Below are 21,116 nucleotides of genomic sequence, written 5' to 3'. Positions count from 1 at the left end.
AGGGATTGCATGTTGATCAGGTTCCAGAGATTATTCTGGTACCACCTACAGTCCCAGATCAGCCCGAGGATAGGGCAGCGGCTTCAGAGGATGAGCAGCGGAGGCTTGAGAGGTTCAAGAAATATGATCCTCCTATATTCAGTGGGTTAGCATCAGATGATGCCTTGGGATTTCTGGAGGAGTGCCACCGTATCCTCAACACTATGGGAATATTAGGATCGAGTGGGGTTTCTTTTACCTCCTTCCAGCTTCGAGGAGCCGCCTATGAGTGGTGGCATACCTATGAGTTAGATAGTCCGTATGAGGCAGCTTTACTGACTTGGACTCAGTTTTCAAATATGTTCCTAAGAGAGTTTGTTCCTCAGAGCCTTAGGGACACATGGCGCGCAGAGTTTGAGCATTTACGCCAGGGTACTATGACTATCTCGGGGTATGATATCTGCTACACTAGCTTGGATAGACATGCCCCAGCCTTGGTTTCTACTGTTCGCGAAAGGGTTCGCTGGTTTATTGGGGGACTCATTCCCAACATCAGGTCCAGCATGGCTTGTGAGTTGGAGATGGATATTTCTTATCAGCAGGTGGTGAGCATTGCTAAGAGGATAGAGGGTATGCATGCTAGGGAGAGAGAGAGAGGAGAGGGAGGCCAAGAGGTCTAGAGAGTCGGGCCATTTTTCTGGTGCCCGTGCGCCAGCTGCAGTTCGTCATGGTAGGGGTTATATGAGTCGCCCCATTCATTCAGCTCTTCCAGCAGCCAGTGGTATTCCAGCTCCTTCTAGGCCTCATGAGCCTTATTACGCACCTCCAGTATCTAGTGCGCCTCCTGCGCGGGGTGCTTTCAATGGTTAGTCCAGCAGACCTGGCATAAGACAGTCACAGCCACCACGTCCTCCCAGAGATTTTTTTGAGTGTGGTGACACATGCCATATGGTGAGGGATTGCCCCAGACTTAGGAGGGGTGCACCTCTACAGACTTCTCAGCCACAGCGTGCCCCACAGAGTTCTCAGGCTATGATTACAGCACCAGTTGCTACCCTACCGGCTCAGCCAGTTAGAGGTGGAGGTCGGGGAGGTAGAGGTCGCCCTAGAGGGGGAGGCCATGCCAGATATTATGCCCTTCCTGCTTGTACCGAGGTTGTCGCCTCCGATTCTATCATCACAGGTATTATCATGGTTTGTCATAGAGATGCATCGGTTTTATTCGATCCAAGCTCCACCTATTCTTATGTGTCTTCTTATTTTGCTCTGCTTTTGGTTGTATCTCGGGATTCTTTGAGTTCCCATATTTATGTTTCTACTCCTACGGGAGATTTTTTTGTTGTGGACCGCGTTTATCGGTAGTGTTTGATTGCTCTTAGTGGTTTTGAGACTAGAGCCGATTTGTTATTGCTCAACATGGTAGATTTTGATGTTATCTTGGGCATGGATTGGTTGTCGCCCCATTATGCTATTGTCATGCCAAAATAGTGACGCTGGCTATGCCAAGTGTACCGCGTGTTGAGTGGAGGGTGCTTTAGATCACACTCCAAATAGAGTTATTTATTTCCTTAAGGCTTAGCAAATGGTTGAGAAGGGGTGTGACGTGTATCTAGCTTATGTGAGAGATGTCAGTATTGATACCCCTTCAGTTGATTCAGTCCCAGTAGTACGGGATTTTTCTGATGTGTTTCCAGCTGACCTTCCAGGCATGCCGCTCGATAGAGATATTGACTTTGGCATTGATCTGTTGTCAGGCAGTCAGCCCATTTCTATTCCTCTGTATCGTATGATCCCTCCTAAATTGAAGGAGTTGAAGGATCAGTTACAGGAATTGCTTGATAAGGGTTTTATTTGGCCTAGTGTATCACCTTGGGGTGCTCCTGTCTTGTTTGTGAAGAAAAGGGATGGTTTTATGCGCATGTGCATTGATTATCGCTAGTTGAACAAAGTTATAGTGAAGAACCGCTATCCTTTGCCTCGTATTGATGATTTGTTTGACCAGCTTCAGGGTGCACAAATGATTTCTAAGATTGACTTGCATTCAGGTTACCATCAGTTGAAGATTCGGGAGTCAGGTATCCCAAAGACTGCTTTCAAGACTCGGTATGGTCATTACGAGTTCCTTGTTATGTCATTTGGGTTGACCAATGCCCCAGCAGCTTTTATGCATTTGATGCACAGTGTGTTCTGGCCGTATCTTGACTTGTTCGTCATTCTCTTTATTGATGATATTCTGGTGTATTCCTGAAGTCGGAAAGATCATGAGCAACACCTGAGGACAACGCTTTAGACCTTGAGAGAAAAGAAGTAATATGCAATGTTCTCAAAATGTGAGTTTTGGTTGGATTCCGTGGCATTCTTGGGCCACGTGGTATCGAGTGAGGGTATTCAAGTGGATCCGAAGAAAGTGGAGGTAGTGCAGAGTTGGCCCAGACCATACTCAACTACAGATATCCGTAGTTTTCTTGGCTTGGTGGGTTACTACTGTTGTTTTGTGGAGCGATTTTCATCGATTGCAGCCCCTATGACCAGGCTGACACAGAAGGATGATCCGTTCCAGTGGATGGAAGAGTGTGAGGCGAGCTTTCCGAAGATCAAGAAGCTTTGACTACAGCCCCAATTTTGGTATTGCCTACAGGTTTGGGGTCTTACACTGCCTATTGTGATGCCTCGAGGATTGGCCTTGGATCAGTATTGATGTAGGACGGTAGGGTGATCGCCTACACGTCCAGACAGTTGAAGGTACATGAGAATAACTATCCTATCCACGATCTCGAGTTAGCTTCTATTATTCATGCCTTGAAAATCTGGCGTCATTATTTGTACGGTGTGCCTTTTGAGATTATTTGTAGCTTCTATTCAAGTAGAAGGATCTTAATTTGCGTCAGAGGAGGTGGTTGGAGCTGCTGAAGGACTATGATATCACTATTTTATATCACTCGGGCAAGGCCAATATGGTGGTCGATGCTTTGAGTCACCAGGTAGAGAGTTTGGGGAGTTTGGCTTATTTACCAGCATCGGAGAGGCCTATGGCGATGGATGTTCAGGCCTTAGCCATCCAGTTTGTAGGATTGGATCTTTCGGAGCCCAGTCGGCTTCTAGCTTGCGTGGTTTCTCGATCTTCATTATTTGATCGTATCAGGGAGCGTCAGTTTAATGAACCTCATTTGCTTTTCCTCAAGGACAACGTGCAGCACGGTGATGCCAGAGATGTGACTATTGGTGATGATGGGGTATTGAGGATGCAAGGTCGGGTCTGTGTACCCAATGTTGATGGGCTTCGGGAGTTGATTTTAGAGGAGGCCCAGAGCTTGCAGTATTCCATTCATCTGGGTGCCGCGAAGATGTATCAGAATTTGAGACAGCACTATTGGTGGAGGCAGATGAAGAAAGATATAATTGGATTTGTAGCCCGGTGCCTCAATTGTCAGAAGAAGTTCGATGCCATTTGGGTGATTGTGGATCGACTGACCAAGTCTGCGCACTTCATTCCTGTGTGTACTACTACTTCTTCGAAGCAGTTGGCGGAGATTTATATCCGGGAGATTGTTCGTCTTCATGGTATTCCAGTTTCCATCATTTCAGATAGAGGTACTCAGTTCACATCACAGTTCTGGAGGGTCGTTCAGCATGAGTTGGGTACTCGGGTGGAGTTGAGTACAACATTTCACCCTCAGACAGATGGACAGTCCGAGCGCACTATTTAGATTCTCGAGGATATGCTCTGTGTGTCTGTGATTGAGTTTGGAGGGTCTTGGGATCAGTTCTTTCCATTGGCGGAGTTTGCCTACAACAACAGTTATCAATCCAGCATTTAGATGGCACCGTATAAGGCTTTATATGGTAGACGGTGTAGATCCTCGGTGGGTTGGTTTGAGCCGGGTGAGGCCAAATTATTGGGCACAGACTTGGTTCAGGATGCTTTGGAGAAGGTTAAGGTGATTCAGGATAGACTCCGTACAGCCCAGTCCAGATAGAAGAGTTACACAGACCGAAAGGTTCGTGATGTTTCCTATATGGTTGGAGAATGGGTTCTGCTTTGAGTTTCGCCTATGAAGGGCGTTATGAGATTTGGAAAGAAAGAAAAGTTGAGTCCGAGGTTCATTGGTCTGTTTGAGATATTGAGGCGTGTTGGGGAGGTTGCTTATAAGCTTGCCTTACCTCCCAGCTTGGCAGGAGTTCATCCGGTATTTCATGTTTCGATGCTCCGGAAGAATCACGGTGATCCGTCGCACGTATTGGATTTTAGTTCAGTCCGGTTGGACAAGGATCTATCTTATGTTGAGGAGCCAGTGGCGATATTGGATAGGCAGGTTGGAAAGCTAAGGTCAAAGAATGTTGCATTAGTAAAGGTTCAGTAGCGGGGTCAGCCGGTCTAGGAGGTGACCTAGGAGACCGAGCAGGATATGCGCAGCCGTTACCCTCATCTTTTCACTACTTCAGGTATGTCTCTATGCTCGTTCGAGGACGAATGAATGTTTAAGTGTGGATAATGTAACGACCAGGTCGGTTGTTTTAAGAATTAATGCCCTGATCCCCTTTTAACTGCTTTCCTCGTGTTTGTTTCTACTATTTTGATTTGCCGGGATGTTTGATTTTAAGTTTCGGAGAGTTTTGGGACATTTAGTCCCTAAATGAGGATGTAAGTTTTAGAAATTGGATCGTAGTTGGAGTAGTGTGAAGACGGCCTCGGAATGGAATTTTGTTGGTCCCATTAGCTTCGTTGGGTGATTTCGGGCTTAGGGGCATGTTCGAATTGTGTTTTGGAGGTCTGTAGCTAATTTAGGCTTGAAATGCCGAAAGTTAAATTTTTGAAGTTTCCAGTTCGATAGTGAGATTTTGATCTAAAGGTCGGAATGGGATTCTGGAAGTTGGAGTATCTCCGTAGTGTTGAATGTGACATGTGTGCAAAAATTCCAGGTCATTCAGATGAGGTTTGACAGACTTTTTGATTGAAAGCGTAAATTGAGAGTTTTTGGAGTTCTTAGGTTTGAATCCATGGTTAATTCGATGTTTCGATGTTATTTTAGGTGTTTTGAGGATCGGTATAAGTTTGGATAGTGGTATAGGACTTGTTCGTATTTTTGGTTGAGGTCCCGGGGGCCTTGGGGTGATTTCGGAGGGTTGTCGAAAGAATTGGAAGTGGTTTGAAGCAGCTGAAGTTGTTGATCTCTGTCATAACCGCACATGCGGTTGGGTCCCGCAGGTGCGGAGCCGCAAAAGCGGGCGCTTCATCGCAAAAGTGGCACCGCATCTGCGTAAATATGGTCGCAGGTGCAGAAGCTGGGTTTTAGTGAATTGTCGCAGATGCAACTTTAGTTCCGCAAAAGCGGGACCGCAGGTGCGGTCCCATGACCGCAGAAGTGGATTCGCTAGGTAAAACATATAAATAGTTGTCTTCGCGAATTTGAGTTATTTTTCACCTCTTTTCAAACGGGAAGAAGCTTTGGGGAGTATTTTCAAGGGAGATTTTCATAGGAACTCATTGGGATAAGGTCTTTGGTCCTTAAAATCGTTATTGAGGTGATTTTTATCATTGTAAGCATGAAATTTGAGGCAAAATCTGTGGTAAATTAGGGGTTAGGGCTTGGTTAATTAGAGAGCTTTGAGTGATGATTTGAGGGATCATTTGAGGTCTGATTTTGGTACTCTTGGTATGACTGAACTCATGAGAGTGTGAGGATTCTGAAAATATAAATTTTACCCGATTCCAAGACGTGGGCCAGAGGGGCGTTTTGGTCATTTTACCTAATTTCGCGTATTAGCTTAGAATTTATTTGTAGAATCAGTTACTTGAAGTGTTATTTACATTATTCAATTGAATTGAATAGATTTGGGCCATTTGGAGTCGAGTACTCGTGGCTAGAATGTAGTTTCGGGTTGACTTTGAGTCGGTTCGAGGTAAGTGGCTTGCCTAACCTTGTGTGGGGGAACCCCCCTTGGGATTTGGTATTATTGATATTTGAAATGCCTTGTACGTGAGGTGACGAGTGCATACTTTTGCTAATTGTTGAAAATCTGATTTTCATTAAGAAATTACAATTGTGTTTTCTTTTCCTATTTATACTACTTGCAATTTAAGCATGTTGTTAGCTTAGGGAAGCATGTCTAATTGACTTAATTGCATTACTTGATCAAACTACCCTATTTGGATCACGTGCAGCATGCTAGGCTAGAAATACCTGTTTTACCTTGGTATGGAATTTGAATTGAACTGTGTATTCTTCTTGCTGTTGCTATGTGTTTACTTTGGGACTACGAGACGGTATCCCGGGAGCTCCTCCTGTATGTTTACTTTGGGACTACGGAATGGTATTCCACGATATCCCTCTGTACATTTACATTGGAACTACGGGACTGCACCTGGTAGATTCCCCATGTACTGAGTATTTACATTTGGGACTACGGATCGGTATTTCGGGAGATCCCCTCACATTTTGAGTTGGACTACGGGATGGTATTCCGGGAGATCCACTGGATATTTATATTTGGGACTAGAGGATGGTATCCTGGGAGATCCCCGGTTATTATCTCAGTGTTGAGCTGTATTTTCTTTCCGTATTTACCTTGCCTCTATAGTAGTTGTTGATGTTCTTTCTATCATGTGTTACTTTTACTGTTGCACTTATTTATATTGTCTTGTTCTATACTTTTAAACCTTGTATTTCATTTAACCTCAATAGGGCCCTCACCTTCCTTGTCACTACCCGACCGAGATTAGGCTTAGCACTTATTAAGTACCGCTGTGGTATATTCATGCCCTTTCTGCGCATGTTTTTCATGTGCAGATCTAGGTACTTCCACTCAGTCTTATCATCCTTGAGGTGAGACGCTTTTGTAGAGACTTCGAGGTATATCTGCTACATCCGCAAACCGAGGACTCCCTTTCTATCTTTCTGTAATAGTATAGTCCTTTTGTATTTTCCTGTTGTTAAACATTTCTAGAGTTAGAGCTTTTTATATATCTCCTAGCTTGTGATTCACGGGGTTCCGAATTTTGGGAGTGTTAGGTTGATATTTTGTACTGTTATATGCCAGGAGGCATCTTAAATACTGTTTCATTTTTCTAACTCAGTTTTTAAATTATTTTTTTTGGCAATTGTTTCTTTTCCGCATTTGTTAGGCCTACCTAGTCGTAGCGACTAGGTGCCGTCACGATAGTTCACGGAGGGCGAACTGGGGTCGTGACACTTTAATAGATGCAGGTGGTTCCACAACAGGCGGTATTGATCAGTGATAGCAGTACACCCTCTCCTCAGCTGACTTGGTGAGCGCTGCTTCATTTCGGAGTCTTGTATCTCTTGTCCTCTATGTATAGTGTTTTGAGGTATAATCGGAGCCTTGTTGCTGGCACTATCGTAATACTCTTTTGTTTTTGTTAGAGGCTCTGTGGACATAGTGTGGGTTGTATATTGGTGTTTGGAAAGTCAAACTAGTAATGTTGTATTTGTATCACATGTTCAACTTCAAACTATGAATGTGTAATGTATTTTGAGACTTATAAATGAAGTAACTAATGGTAATGAAATTGTGTTGTTCACATGATCTTTTTATTGCCTAATTAATGGATATGCACCTTCACCTTATTCATGGGTAAGTTTGGGTAGAAGGCATTTAATAGGCTTGCTTGGCTGCGTATCTCAGTTGAGCACCGGTCATGCTCCCCAAGGTCGGGGCTTGACAAAAACTGGCACATGAGGGTTCAAAGCTTTCCAAGTTTTACTAGGGCTAGGGTTTGTATTCCGCAAAGTTGTTTCCTTCTCAACTAGTTCTAGTTGCTTCCTTGATTCCTTCCGTTCATTATCCACCTCCAAAACTGCATATTTGTTGGTTGTTTTCACATGTTGACCTTCTCCATTATTAGCTGAACCAATTTCATTTCCAAATTTTATTTGTTCTCCATCCCCATTACCTTTGTTGAAAACTCTATTGTCTGTAACTTGATTCCACTGCTCCTTAGGATTACCAACTACTTTACCACTGGTTAAAAACTTAATAGGAGGTTTATTCCAATTGAAATAATATATATTTTAGGTCTTGGAACTAAAATTGAAATAGAATTCGGCCAGCCTCACTCGTACATAAAGCATCATATTATTGTTGTTGAAGAACAACAACATAGTTTCAAGAACTCACTCAAGGAAAATAGCAATTCATAGCAAGAGGTGTTTTCAAGGATTCAAACTGCTCAAATGAAGAACATGTTCCCGAAGACAAAGTTGCTCCAGTTCTTCAATTGTTTAGGGTTGAGTCAATTGTTCTTTAATTGTAACTTATTCTACTTATTGAAAAATGTAATTATAGATGAATAATTCTTGAGAATTTATTTCGATGTTTAAGTTAGAGTTAGGTTAGAAAGGGGTAGCTACAATTGGCTTGATTGTAAGGGCTAGGTACTAGAGTTAGTTCCTTTGGTTGTTGAGTTGTAACCTAAAATCGCTATTTGAAGCTAGTGAGATTTTTAGACAAATCCTACAAGGGTAGGCCATGGTTTTTACGCCCTTGAGTAAGGAGGTTTTTCACTTAAACTTATTAAGTAGTTTAATTTTCGCACTTTATTTTCTATTTGTGTCTGAATTACTTAGGTTAAAGAATCGGGTTATTCAACAGGCGAAACATTTGGTAAGATACAATTCATCCACCTTTTGTGTCTAGGCGCATCCTAACAATAATAGTTATTTAAATTAAGTTATTTCTCATTGGTTTATCTTAAATATACTATGCATATTTTATGCCAACTTTTCAATTTATAAATTTATTTCTCCAGATTTAATGTCTATTTGTTCAACCATTTATTTTCTTCTTTTTCGGACAACTTTGTTAAAGACTTGGCTGAAACTCCATCATTTAATTAACCAAATAAAATTAATTTTAGCCAAAAATAATGGATACCAACAGTGTATTTCTTTTTATTTATTTTTTAGATGTAATGACTGATGATAGGTTATAATTACGTATTTTAGTCGATTATTACATTCCAATTCACTGCACTTCAGTTGAGTTTGCGCTTTAATCGCTAGTGTTTTGCACTAATTGTGTGTTTTGTGCCTTGTAGGAGTGATTACGAGCTATGTAGATGTTATGGAATGAATTCAAGTGATTTGGAGCTTTGAAATCTGAGTAAAAGCCTAAGGAATTAAGTCGGGATCGGGTTCGGGGATCAACGGATGATTGTTAAGAATGAACGAAGAATCGAGTAGGCATATTATACAGTGTCTAGTAAAATGCACATATGTTTTTGCTCAGAACTCCATTTGGGCTTCACAATATACGTTTGGAAAGCTAATTCAAAGAGTTACAGCTTTCGTGTTTTACGTTTTTCCAAATTCCAAACGGTCCACAGTCAGGTACGCGGTCGAATCCGCGGCCGCGAACGTCCTGACCAAGAAAAATGTCCTTTTTAGCGTAGGAGAAGGTATAATTGTTTGGGTCCAACCCTACTTGGTATATATACATGGAAAAATGTTATTTTGGTGACTTTGGACACACTTTAGACCTAGGAAGAGCACAGAGCCGTCGTGGAGATCGGAGATTCGACCTAAGGAGGCAAGAATACACTAGGAGCAAGGCGGAGAATTCTTCCACTAGTTTTTCACTTCCTTCTTCCTATTTTCATTATTGGTTATGAATTCTAGTTTGTAGTTATGCATACTATTATGAATAGTTAATTTGTTATCTAGGGTTTTGATGGAACCTATTGGAGGATGATTTTCCTGTTACGTTAATATAGTTTTGCTGTAGTATTTTCTCTATTTGTTCAACTATATTATTATTGTGGTTGGTTGAAGAGCTCTCAATCGACTGTACCTATTTAGTGTGTATTACTCAGGAGAGAGTGCATATTTAGGTAGTTGTTGGACAATATCACTCCTAACATATATGAGGGATCAATACGGGGGGTTTAAAGGTGGGATTAGGGATAACGAAACCTTGGGTGCGATCCGAGTGAGCCGTAATTAATACCAACTAGCGTAATTCAGGAGAATATGTCTAGTAAATTGTGGTAATTACTCAGGAGAGACTTACGACAGTCAGATCGCCTATGATCGGTAGAGAATACTTAGGCAAATTTATAAAAAATGTAGCGGAAAAAATTCCGATAATAGGGCAATCATAACCCTAGACCTCCTTAATCTTTTCTCAAACCCTTAGTATCCCTAGTTATTAATCTACTACTTTAACTTGTTAGTTAATTAGATATAAGAATCTTAATATTTATAACATAGGAATTGTTCGAGCTTGTCTTTTTAGCAATATTGAACAGTTGTAGCTAAGTCTTAGTTCTCTGTGGGATTCGACTCCGGACTTGTAAACCGGATTATATTTGCAACGACCGCGTTGTCCTTTTTATAAGGCATAGTTGGGCATGATCAAATTTTGGCGCAGTTGCTGGGGAACTAACAGTGTAGCTGTAGGTGTACATATTTCTAGGTTGCAAGTTTGAACTATTATTTCTTTTTTGTATTTGATTTTTTTTATTTTGTTTTATTTGTTGATTTTAAAAACATGGCATCTTGGAATTATGAGAATTTTGATGTTGGTAATTCTACTTTTGATCCTCCTTATGTATATTGTGGAGGAAACCACCCAGGGTAAAATTATCAAAATATTCCCGAGAGCGAGTTATGTGCACCAACTCAATCTTATGTGTGGAATGTGTGTGTTATGTGTGGTGGTCAAGATGGTTACTTTCATGGTTGTGCTTATATTTATTATCTTCCCCCAACCCCTTACTATGATGGTTCTACTTTTTCTTGTGAGGATAATAGGAATAAAGAACCTAGCGAAGCTGACCTAAAGGAGATCAAAGATATATTAAAGTGCCATGTGGAACAATATGATGAGAAACCACGGCAGATACAAAGGTAAGAGGCAACTATTCACAACTTGGAGGCTCAAGCGAATAAATTAATTGAACCTTGTAAAGCACAACAAGTTGACATTGTGGATAGTAACCAATATGAGTATGAATTGGCTACAGAAATTGCCATTATACTGGATGAGTTAAAAAAATACGGGGATGAGCTAGAGGAGAAGGTTAGAGTAGAACAACAACAATCAATCGAACTAGATTTTGAGGATGTCGGTGTCGTAGAAGAGATACTAGAGTCAACCAAGGATATTGAGCATGTATATTTAGTTGACTTTAGTGTCATTAGTGTTGAGGATGTTGACAATCCCAATATTTACATAGTTGAGCGCATTGGTCCACATTTCAAGCATTTTTCCACATTGTGTTTGGATGATGATATGGAAATAGAGTAGTCCGAGCCACTTGAGGAGTCAAGGAGTAAAGAACAAGATGCCTACATTCTGGAATTCTTCTTGTTGAAAGTCGGGAATACACATCTCATCCAAAGGCCAAGAAGTGCAGAATACTACATTGTTTTATTGGGCCAGTCAGATTCATTCTACCACCCCAGGAGCATGATCATAGAGCAGAATCAAAACTTGGATCCAATTGATAAGTTCAAAGTGGAGGCAGAAAGTGATTCGCGTTGTGCCGCGACGTTAATCAAGCGCTTGTTGGAGGCAACCCAGCTTTACTGCTTTCTTTCATTTTTTATTTTTTTATAAATTTTTTTAATTGTATTATTTTTGTAGTGTCGATTTTTGATTTTCTAGGAGCATGGAAAGCAAAGCTATTGGAAGGATGCAACAGCAAACCAAATGATTGACTAAGTGTGAGGTACCCGCACGAAGGACCAGGCCTTGGAGAAGTCTGAGTACCCCATGAGCTGCTAGTGCTTCGGCCTTTGGCCTACCAGGGAGTTTCTTTTACCCTATTATTAGTATGGTGTGCATTGGGGACAATGCACAATTTTAAGTGCAGGGTGAGGAGATTGTCTAGGTGACTTTTTATGCTATTCTAGTTGTGTTAGTTTAATTGAATAATTTTTTTTATTTTTTTAGATAAAAGAAAAAAAAGAGTAGACTTTTCCCGACGATGGATATCCTAGATAATTTTCTTGAGGGATTTAAGTCTAAAGAAAAAAAAAGATTTTCTATGTAGGTAGTGTAGTAATTCCCCCTTGATTTTTCTTTGTGTTGTGGTTCTTTTCCAAGGGTTTTGTTTGAACCGGGTGTAGTTAGTTTTTTTTTTAGAGTAGGATCCATTGTGATATGAATTTAATTGAAGCAATATCTCTTGACTTTGTTATGCCTTGAGAATAGTGAGTACATTGGATGTGACGCTTAGGCTCATTTTTTGACTCTTGTATAAGCACCTTAAATTGTATAAGCTTAACTTTACTTAACTGCTTTGACTAGAGTGTCTTGATGAGTCCAATCCTGAGTGTCATGTGTGTGAGAGGTTTGGGTGTTATTATGTGCATTGCATTTGATGCCTAGAACTTGCCTCGTGTGTTTGAAAATCGAAATAGTAGTTTTGTTCAGTCTTGGAAGTGATATAGGCGTTTCTTTGTTGAGCCCTGTGTGTTTGCAAAGCGAAATAGTAGTTTTGTTCAGTCTTGGAAGTGATATAGGCATTTCTTTGTTGAGCCAGATATCTATATTTTACCCGCCTAATTGTTATGTATCGTAGTTAACCCCTTTGAGCCTGTAATCCTGTTTCTTTGGCAACCACATTACAAGCCTTACCCATTTGTTTGAATTAACCATCTTTTGAACCTTTTCACCTCTCATGAGCACTTTAATTGTTATGAACTTTGTAAAAGTTAAAGTGTGGGGTGGTTTGAATTTTGAATGGAACTAATGAAATAAGGAGAAAGGTGCACAGTTTAGAATAAGTAAGAGCCACTTGAATTGGAAAAGAAAAAGAAAAGAAAGGAAAAAATTAGTTGTATTGCTGTGAAAAATATTCTTTGATAGTGGTAACTCTTGATGTAATTGCGCTTAAGTAATTTGGGAGTTGACGTATATTGATGTGAAGGTGGAGTCATGGTTTGACATAAGTGTGGGATTTTAAATGTTAAAGTATATGTATTAAAGTGCTTAGGGAGGTGTAGTCACTCTTATATCTAAATGTATCCTACCTATCCCGCAGCTTACATTACAACCAAATAAAGTCCTACTTAATCCTAAACTGAATGACATCGATTAGTAGAGGAGTACAATACGGGAAAGCCTATGTTGCATCTTTTGTGGTATATGAATGTTATTTCTGAGAGTGAGTGAATTCTTTATATCTTGAGTTCCTAATTGTTCTTAAATTTTATTGTGTGGAACTACTCTCTTTTGTTATGTGAAAGCACTTGATTCATGAAGGAAAAGTAATTTCAGTGACCTCTATGTTAGAATAAGTGGGTGAGTTGTGAATAATGTGTGGTACTTGTGAGTCAAATCTTGAGGTGAAGATGTTACGCTTTTGTGCTTAGTCTATTTTAAATATTCTTGGTGTGATGAGTTAGGAGAATTGTTTAAAAGGATCGTCTCTATATAAAGTGTAGTTTGATTGCTCGAGAACGAGCAATGGTTTAAGTGTGGGGTGTTGATGATAGGCTATAATTACGTATTTTAGTCGATTATTACATTCCAATTCACTGCACTTCAGTTGAGTTTGCGCTTTAATCGCTAGTATTTTGCACTAATTGTGTGTTTTGTGCCTTGTAGGAGTGATTCCGAGCTATGTAGATGTTATGGAATGAATTCAAGTGATTTGGAGCTTTGAAATCAGAGTAAAAGCCCAAGGAATTAAGTCGGGATCGTGTTCAAGGATCAACGGATGATAGTTAAGAATGAACGAAGAATCGAGTAGGCATATTGTGCACTGTCTAGTAAAATGCACATAAATATTTGTTCAGAACTCCATTTGGGCTCCACAATATATGGTTGGAAAAGGTAATTCAAAGAGCTACAACTTTCATGTTTTACGTTTTTCCAAATTCCAAACAATCCGCGATTAGGTACGCGGTCGAATCTGCGGCCACGGACAGAACACTATGCAAAATCCGCGGTCAGGTCCGCGGTCGAATCCGCGGCCGCGGACGTCCTGACCTGGAAAAGCGTCCTTTCTAGTGTAGGAAAAGGTATAATTGTTTGGGACCAACCCTACTTGGTATATATACATGGGAAAACGTTATTTTGGTGACTCTGGACACACTTTAGACCTAGGAAGAGCACGGAGCCGTCGTGGAGATCGGAGATTCGACCTAAGGAGGCAAGAACACACTAGGAGCAAGGCGGAGAATTCTTCCACGAATTTTTCACTTCCTTCTTCCTATTTCCATTATTGGTTATGAATTCTAGTATTGTAGTTATGCATACTATTATGAATAGCTAATTTGTTATCTAGGGTTTTGATGGAACCTATTGGAGGATGATTTTCCTGTTACGTTAATAAAGATTTGCCGTAGTATTTTTTCTATTTATTCAACTATATTATTCTTGTGGTTGATTGAAGGGCCCTCAATTAGCTGTGCATATTTAGTATGTATTACTCGGGAGAGAGTGCATATTTAGGTAGTTGTTGAACAACATCACTCCAGACGTATGTGAGGAATCAATAACCAAGGGTTTAAAGGTGGGATTAGGGATAACGAAACCTTGGGTGCAATCCAAGTGAGCCGTAATTAATGCCAACTAGCGTAATTCGGGAGAATATGTCTAATAAATTGTGGTAATTACTCGGGAGAGAGTTACAACAGTCAGAGCGCTCATGATCGTTAGAGAATACTTAGGCGAATTTATAGAAAACGTAGCGGGAAGAATTCCGATAATAGGGAAAATCATAACCCTAGACCTCCTTAATCTTTTCTCCAACCCTTAGTATCCCTAGTTGTTAATCTACTAATTTAATTTGTTAGTTAATTAGATACAAGAATTTTAATATTTATAACATAGGAACTGTTCGAGCTTGTCTTCTTAGCAATATTGAACAGTTGTAGCTAAGCCTTAGTTCTCTGTTGGATTCGACTCCGGACTTGTAAACCGGATTATATTTGCAATGACCGCTTTGTCCTTTTTATAAGGCATAGTTGGGCGTGATCAATGACTATTTAATTCCATCGTGTATTTTTTCTTGTTGAAGGAAAAAAAGAAAATTACACCTAATGACCTTTAAAATTGATGATCTTGAATTTTTTACCACCGCTGGTTCCATAGGCAAATCTTTAAGGTCAAAAGCCAAAGGTATTGCCCATAGAGGGACATGTTATACTTAAAGTTCCGTCCGTGGGGCAAACGGAGTAAAAGAAAATTAATATAGCACCAAAATATCCTATTTCTGCAAATCATCCGGAAAAAAAAAGTCCACTAGAGTTCTATTATTTTTGCCAAATAAAAAAAGTTTTGTCAAAATAATGGAGTTGCAACAGTGTACTTTTTTATTTCTTTTTTAGATGCAATAACTATTTATTCCAATTGTGCAATTTTTTTTTCTTTTTGGACCAAATCCGTAAAAAGATACTTGGCTAGAGCTCCATTATTTATTTATTTTTACCAAATAAAAAAGCTTTAGCCAGGATAATGAAGTCCCGACTACATATTTCTTTTTATATCTTCGTTGGAATTTGGATACAACGATTATTATTATTTTTTGAACTATATATTCCTTTTTTCGAGCCAAACCTGTAAAAATATTTGACTGAAACTTCATCATTGGAGCCAAACAAAAGATTTAGCTTAAATAATGAGTTCCAGCCAAGTTTTTTACATATATATAAAAGCCAAGCGGACAAAAAAGTTTCATGTGACAGATAGTATATATCAATCCTTGAGATGAGATAGTTCTAGGGTGCAAAAGATATCAAATATCCAAGTGCAAGGAGGTAATTAAGATTCCTCATAGTCCAAGTGTACAACTAATAATCTATGTCAAGTTTCCAATATTCTGCCTTTCTTTAATTTGTAGAAGCTATTTTTTTTTTTCTGGAAAAGAAAAAGTTCCTCAGCATGACTTTTAGGGGCGCATTAAGATGTTAGTGTGGTGTGTTAGGAAATATTAGGTGTATCTTTCCATGTATAAGAAATATAATGTGTGGTATATTTCCAATCTTTGGATAGGTATATATTGTATTTCATAAGCATCAACTGATTTAAGCATTCTCCAGACTTCTCTTGTTTCCTTACACCGTTTGAATGTCAAACAGTCTTTGTGCGAGACAAATGTTTGAATCGCGCAACATTGTGCTTATTGCTTTTCCCTTGATAGATCGGGGATAATTTCCCTTATTTCCAGCATTTTAAGCCTCTTTCTACAGAGGACTCAAAAGCATTCCACGGAGCAGAAAGCATTGGAGACAAGTATGAAGCCTTGGGAAGTGTCAAGGGTGGTTTGGTTACTTTCTACAAGCATTTGGACGTAGAAAACCTGAAAGTAAGATATTTAGATATAAAGCTAATCGGTCGACAATCAAAGAGGCACACCGACTCTCACGAGCAGAAAAGGACTGCTGATAAGAGAACGGTAAAGGAAAGCACAATGGCAAGCTCGCAGAATGACTACGTTCGTTCTTTTTTAAGGCTCCAAGGCTTCTTGCTCTCTTGAATGCTTTTGAGGAGTCATTAGCAGAGCCTTAGAGATCCTTAAGCGCCGAGATAAGGATAACATCACTAAAGCTGTCAATATGGGTTGTTACATCACTAGAGCTGTCAATATGGGCCGGTACATCACTAGAGCTATCAATATGGGCTGGGCCGGGCTAGCCCAGCCCGTAGTAGGCTGGGCTAGCCTACCATTTTGATGGGCCTTATAATGGTAAGCCCACCCCAGCCTTATGTGGTCTACGGGCCCTCACGGGCCGGCCCATCATTTTTAAAAATATAATTTTATATTTTTTCTTTAAGTTCTGACCTAAAAAAAGATAATTATTTAAAAGTTAAAAAATATCTTATTGGAAAAAAATCGCAAAACTTAATAACTTTTTATATTGTTCCAATATATCACAATAAATACTAAAAAAAGTAAAAGACATGACTATATTTCATTCACTAAAAGTCAAAACTTAAAACAAACTATTCAAGAGAACGCTCATGATGCTTATGAGATATCCAACACATCCATCTTCATCAAACACATTTGAATCCGCTTGTGACAAGGTTGTCTAACATCTTCACTTTCATCTACAATATTAATTAGTTAAATATTAAAAATAATTAAATTTTAAAAATTAATAATATTTAAATTCACATAAAAAAATATTACCAGTTTGAGTTCGGGAAAACCTGTACAGCCAATTTCAAGTAGTAACAAGTGTTTGGACATTTTCATAATAAATGCAACTTCTGTACTTTGTAAGAACACGCCACCAATGCTAAATGGTGATTCCGATGGTACAATGGTAATAAGAATGCTAAGTACATCACGCACCATTATTGAAAGATCGGGATATTTTCTAGAATGATCCTTCCAATACATGACAACATCATCTCTTGAAACTTCTCAAGATCAAGTTTTGGTTCCTCTTAGTAAAGATTCAATTCTGACTTTTTATCTCTAAAGGCAGTATACTTTTTATTTTTACATATTTTAAATAAATATTTTATTAGGCTCACGGGCCGGGCCGGCCCAGCCTCAGTCAAGCCTTACGGGCCACGAGCTTACTCGGGTCGGGCTTAAAAGCCTCATTTTTAAACAGGCTCCAAAAATTCTAGCCCAGCCCTGCTAAATCACGGGCTGGGCTGGGCTGGGCTGGCCCAACGGGCCAAGCCCATATTGACGGCTCTAAACATCACCAATCTGTTGTGGATGAGACTAGCATAAAGCACATTTGTTGGTTCTTGATAAAAGAAATTAAGGGAAATAACTGGGAAAGATGACAAAAAAATAAAAAGAGTATACTGGAATAGATGTAAAAGGAACTGAAGCTGAAAATTCTATGTTATTTTATTGCATTTAGACTATAATTTATAAGAGAAATACTAACTTAAAAGACCTAAAAATCAGCACAAAATCTACTGAAAATAACTAACTCCTAGAGACTAGTTCACTCCTAAAGACTAGTTCAAAATTATTTCAAATTCAAACTAAATTACTGTAGTAAATAACTCTTAAGCTGAAACAGTAAAATAATTTTACTGAGAGCGGCTTCTAAAGCATATTTCTAACACTCCCCCTTGCTTTTGAAGCTGCAAATTCTGAATTTGTGTCTTGTAAACCTTTAACTGGAAGCGCCTTTGTACGTAAATCTGCCAACTGATCTTTGGACTTGCAGTGAATCGAGTGCACTTCTGTATTTTGCTGCATCTCATGATTGTCAATGAAATAAGTTGGCTCGTTTTTCAGCTCCATTTGCATCTTGCCTTGAGACTTGCCAACTTTCTTCCAGATTTGCATTTTCTGAAATATTGAAAACTTCTTCCTTGCCTCGTTTTCACATATGTCCTCAGTTGGAAAATTACCTGCACTTAGTAGATTCTTTTGGCTCCATTCTTCATCTTCGGTTGGATCAAATGAGAAGTTTTTACCTCTCATTTTAACCCTTAAAATCTCAAGTCCAGTTGCATCATAAATGAAACAATATTTATCTTCAAAGGATACTTTAAATCATTTTTCCATTAGTTGTCCAACAGTTAATAAATTTTGATCAATATCAAAAACATAAAGAACGTCTGAAATTTTCTTAGTACATGAATTTGTTGGGATTGCAACAGTTCCTTTTCCTTTAGCAAGAATATAATCACCATTTCCAATTCTGACTTTCTTATTTGCTATAGACGTGAACTCTTTGAAAAGATTTCTGTCATATGTCATGTGGTTTGTACAACCACTGTCAATCAACCAAAAATCAGATTATTTTGGTTGAAAGAATAGTTGCCACAAACAAGTGATCTTCTTCTTCTTCATTGGCGACTTGGGCATCTGCTTCATGCTTTTGATATTTGCCTTTGCAAATTACAGCTTCATGACCAAGTTGGTTGCAAACTTTGCACTTTGCATCTGGCCTCTTCCAACATTTGAATGGTGAATGACCTTTTTTGCCACAGTACTGACAAGGTGGGTAATTTTTCTTTACATTATTACCCTTGCTTTGAGTTTTGTGGTTGGTTGCCAAGGCTCCTTCAACCATACCATCTTGCCTCATAAGCCTTCTTTGCTCTTGTGCCTGCAATGTATTTAACAATTCTGCCAAGGTAATCTTGGATAGATCCTTTGTATTTTCCAAGGTAGTTATGGATACTTCATATTTTTCAGGCACCGTAACAAGAATATTTTTCAACAATTCTTGAATCTTTAAATTTAGTGCCAAGCAACCTTACCTTATTAACAATGCCAAGCAACTGATTTGAGTATTCTTTGACGGTCTCAGATTCTTTCATTTTCTGCAACTCGAATTCCCTTATTAAATTCAGCAACTTCATGCCTCGAATTTTTTCATCTCCTGTATATTCTCCCTTCAAATAATCCCATATTTCTTTTGTTGATTTGAGAGCCATAACTTTCGTGAAAATTGTTGCACACACCAGCAAACAAAGTTGCTTTCGCCTTTGATTTCCTGGTTTTCTTTTCCTTATGACTCTTGATCTGGGCTACCGTGGGATTGTTAGGCAGCGGAAAAACATCATAATCCTCTTCCACGGCCTCCCAAAGATCTAAAACCTCCAAGTAAGCCTTCATCCTCACTGCCCACAATTGGTAATTTTCACCATTAAAGACTGGAGGAGCCAATTGAGAAAAACTCATTTCAGTCGAAAAAGATTTTACTTAGGTCCCTTAAGAAGATGGTTCTGATACCAATTGTTGGTTCTTGATAAAAGAAATTAAGGGAAATAACTGGGGAAGATGACAAGAAAATAAAAGGAGTATGCTAGAATAGATGTAAAAGGAACTGAAGCTGAAAATTCTATGTTATTTTACTGCATTTGGACTACAATTTATAAGAGAAATACTAACTTAAAAGACCTAAAAATCAGCACAAAATCTACTAAAAATAACTAACTCTTAGCGACTAGTTCACTCCTAAAGACTAGTTCAAAATTATTTCAAATTCAAACTAAATTACTGCAGTAAATAACTCTTAAGCTGAAACAGTAAAATAATTTTACTAAGAGTAGCTTCTAAAGCATATTTCTAACAACATTTCATGCAATTCATACCGATGAGAAACATTCTATGATCCTTAACTTACCTTATCTAACTTGGACAATTACCTTATCTAACTTGAACGTCGCGTTGATTGACATGCCTACTTGGATTATAGAATGAGGGGGGTAAATGCATTGCCCTCTGATATAACCCAAGAAGAACCTACACCAAAAGCTAGCTATTGAAGTAGAAGAACCACACACCAAAAGCTAGCTATTGAAGTGGGAGAGCCCCGACCACGCTCCGCATACATCGTTCAGACAGTTGTGCACTAGACCTTTCTAACCTCCTGAGAACATTGCAATAACGATGTCACCATCCATAGCACAGTGGGCACAGAGGGTGGTGGGTGGATCTGATACCATTGATACAACTCAGGAAAAGACACACCCCAAAAGCTAGCTATTAAGGAGGGAGAGTCAAAGGCTATGTAACCCCCACATGAGCACAATGCAATACCGTGGGACTCGAGTCTTATACCTTACAATAGACCATAACACCCTCAGTTATGAGATTTCCAGCCTTAGCAAAGCCAAGACTGGAGAATTGCTTTGCCATCTTGAACATCCCACTGAATCATTGGACCTACCTATGAACAAGAATATTCCAAAAGGGAAGGCTCAGATGCTGGCAATAAATAGAGTGAGGATGACAACTTTTACGGGTACCATCTTTTGCTGTCTGATTACCAATGTCTGCAAAGAAATTTAAAGGACATTACTTACTTGTGGACAGAAGCTTTTATTGACCTTTCCGATGTTATTAGCAGATATCCTATAGGAAGGTTCACAGCATACTAGGAGCTTGTGGTGGTGTATACAAGTGCTAAGAAGTTACATCCACTCCCGCAAGATTGAGTAAACCCTGCTTATGCTAGGCAGTGAACTTTGAACTTCGAACTTCAGACCAACTAAACAAGCAGAAAGTCTTTAGAAATGACTAGATCCCCTAACAAAGGAGACGGATAAGTTCTTTCAGATCCTTCTAACCGGACGTGATGCTTTGCTTTGTAACCTTAGAGTTGGTAGTGCAGTCATTAAACCAGTGCAACCAAACAACAATAAAGACAAATGCTGAGGTGAAAGCTTAGGAAAGAGGAACTCTTCTGTGTATAAACAGGGCGTGTGTGTCAATATGATGTAATACCAATACA

At 39.3% G+C, this 21,116-nt stretch overlaps 1 protein-coding gene and 1 pseudogene across 1 annotated transcript; one reads left to right on the top strand and one right to left on the bottom strand.

The window, feature by feature from the left end:
• Window positions 1-17,067: 17,067 nt before the first annotated feature.
• Window positions 17,068-21,040, top strand: LOC142176223 (protein BPS1, chloroplastic-like; annotated as a pseudogene).
• LOC142176225 (uncharacterized) lies at window positions 18,425-20,328 on the bottom strand. Its single transcript, XM_075243346.1, has 5 exons — window positions 20,250-20,328; window positions 19,342-19,533; window positions 19,138-19,259; window positions 18,703-18,983; window positions 18,425-18,647 (listed from the first exon to the last, which is right to left on the bottom strand). Exons 1-5 carry the CDS (start codon window positions 20,326-20,328, stop codon window positions 18,425-18,427), a joined length of 897 nt encoding a protein of 298 aa, XP_075099447.1.
• Window positions 21,041-21,116: the final 76 nt, after the last annotated feature.

The sequence above is a fragment of the Nicotiana tabacum genome, chromosome 22 (genome assembly GCF_000715075.1).
Source record: "Nicotiana tabacum cultivar K326 chromosome 22, ASM71507v2, whole genome shotgun sequence".
Taxonomy (NCBI): domain Eukaryota; kingdom Viridiplantae; phylum Streptophyta; class Magnoliopsida; order Solanales; family Solanaceae; genus Nicotiana; species Nicotiana tabacum.
Note: the sequence above shows the minus strand (reverse complement) of the source record. Positions and strands in the feature narration are given on the sequence as shown.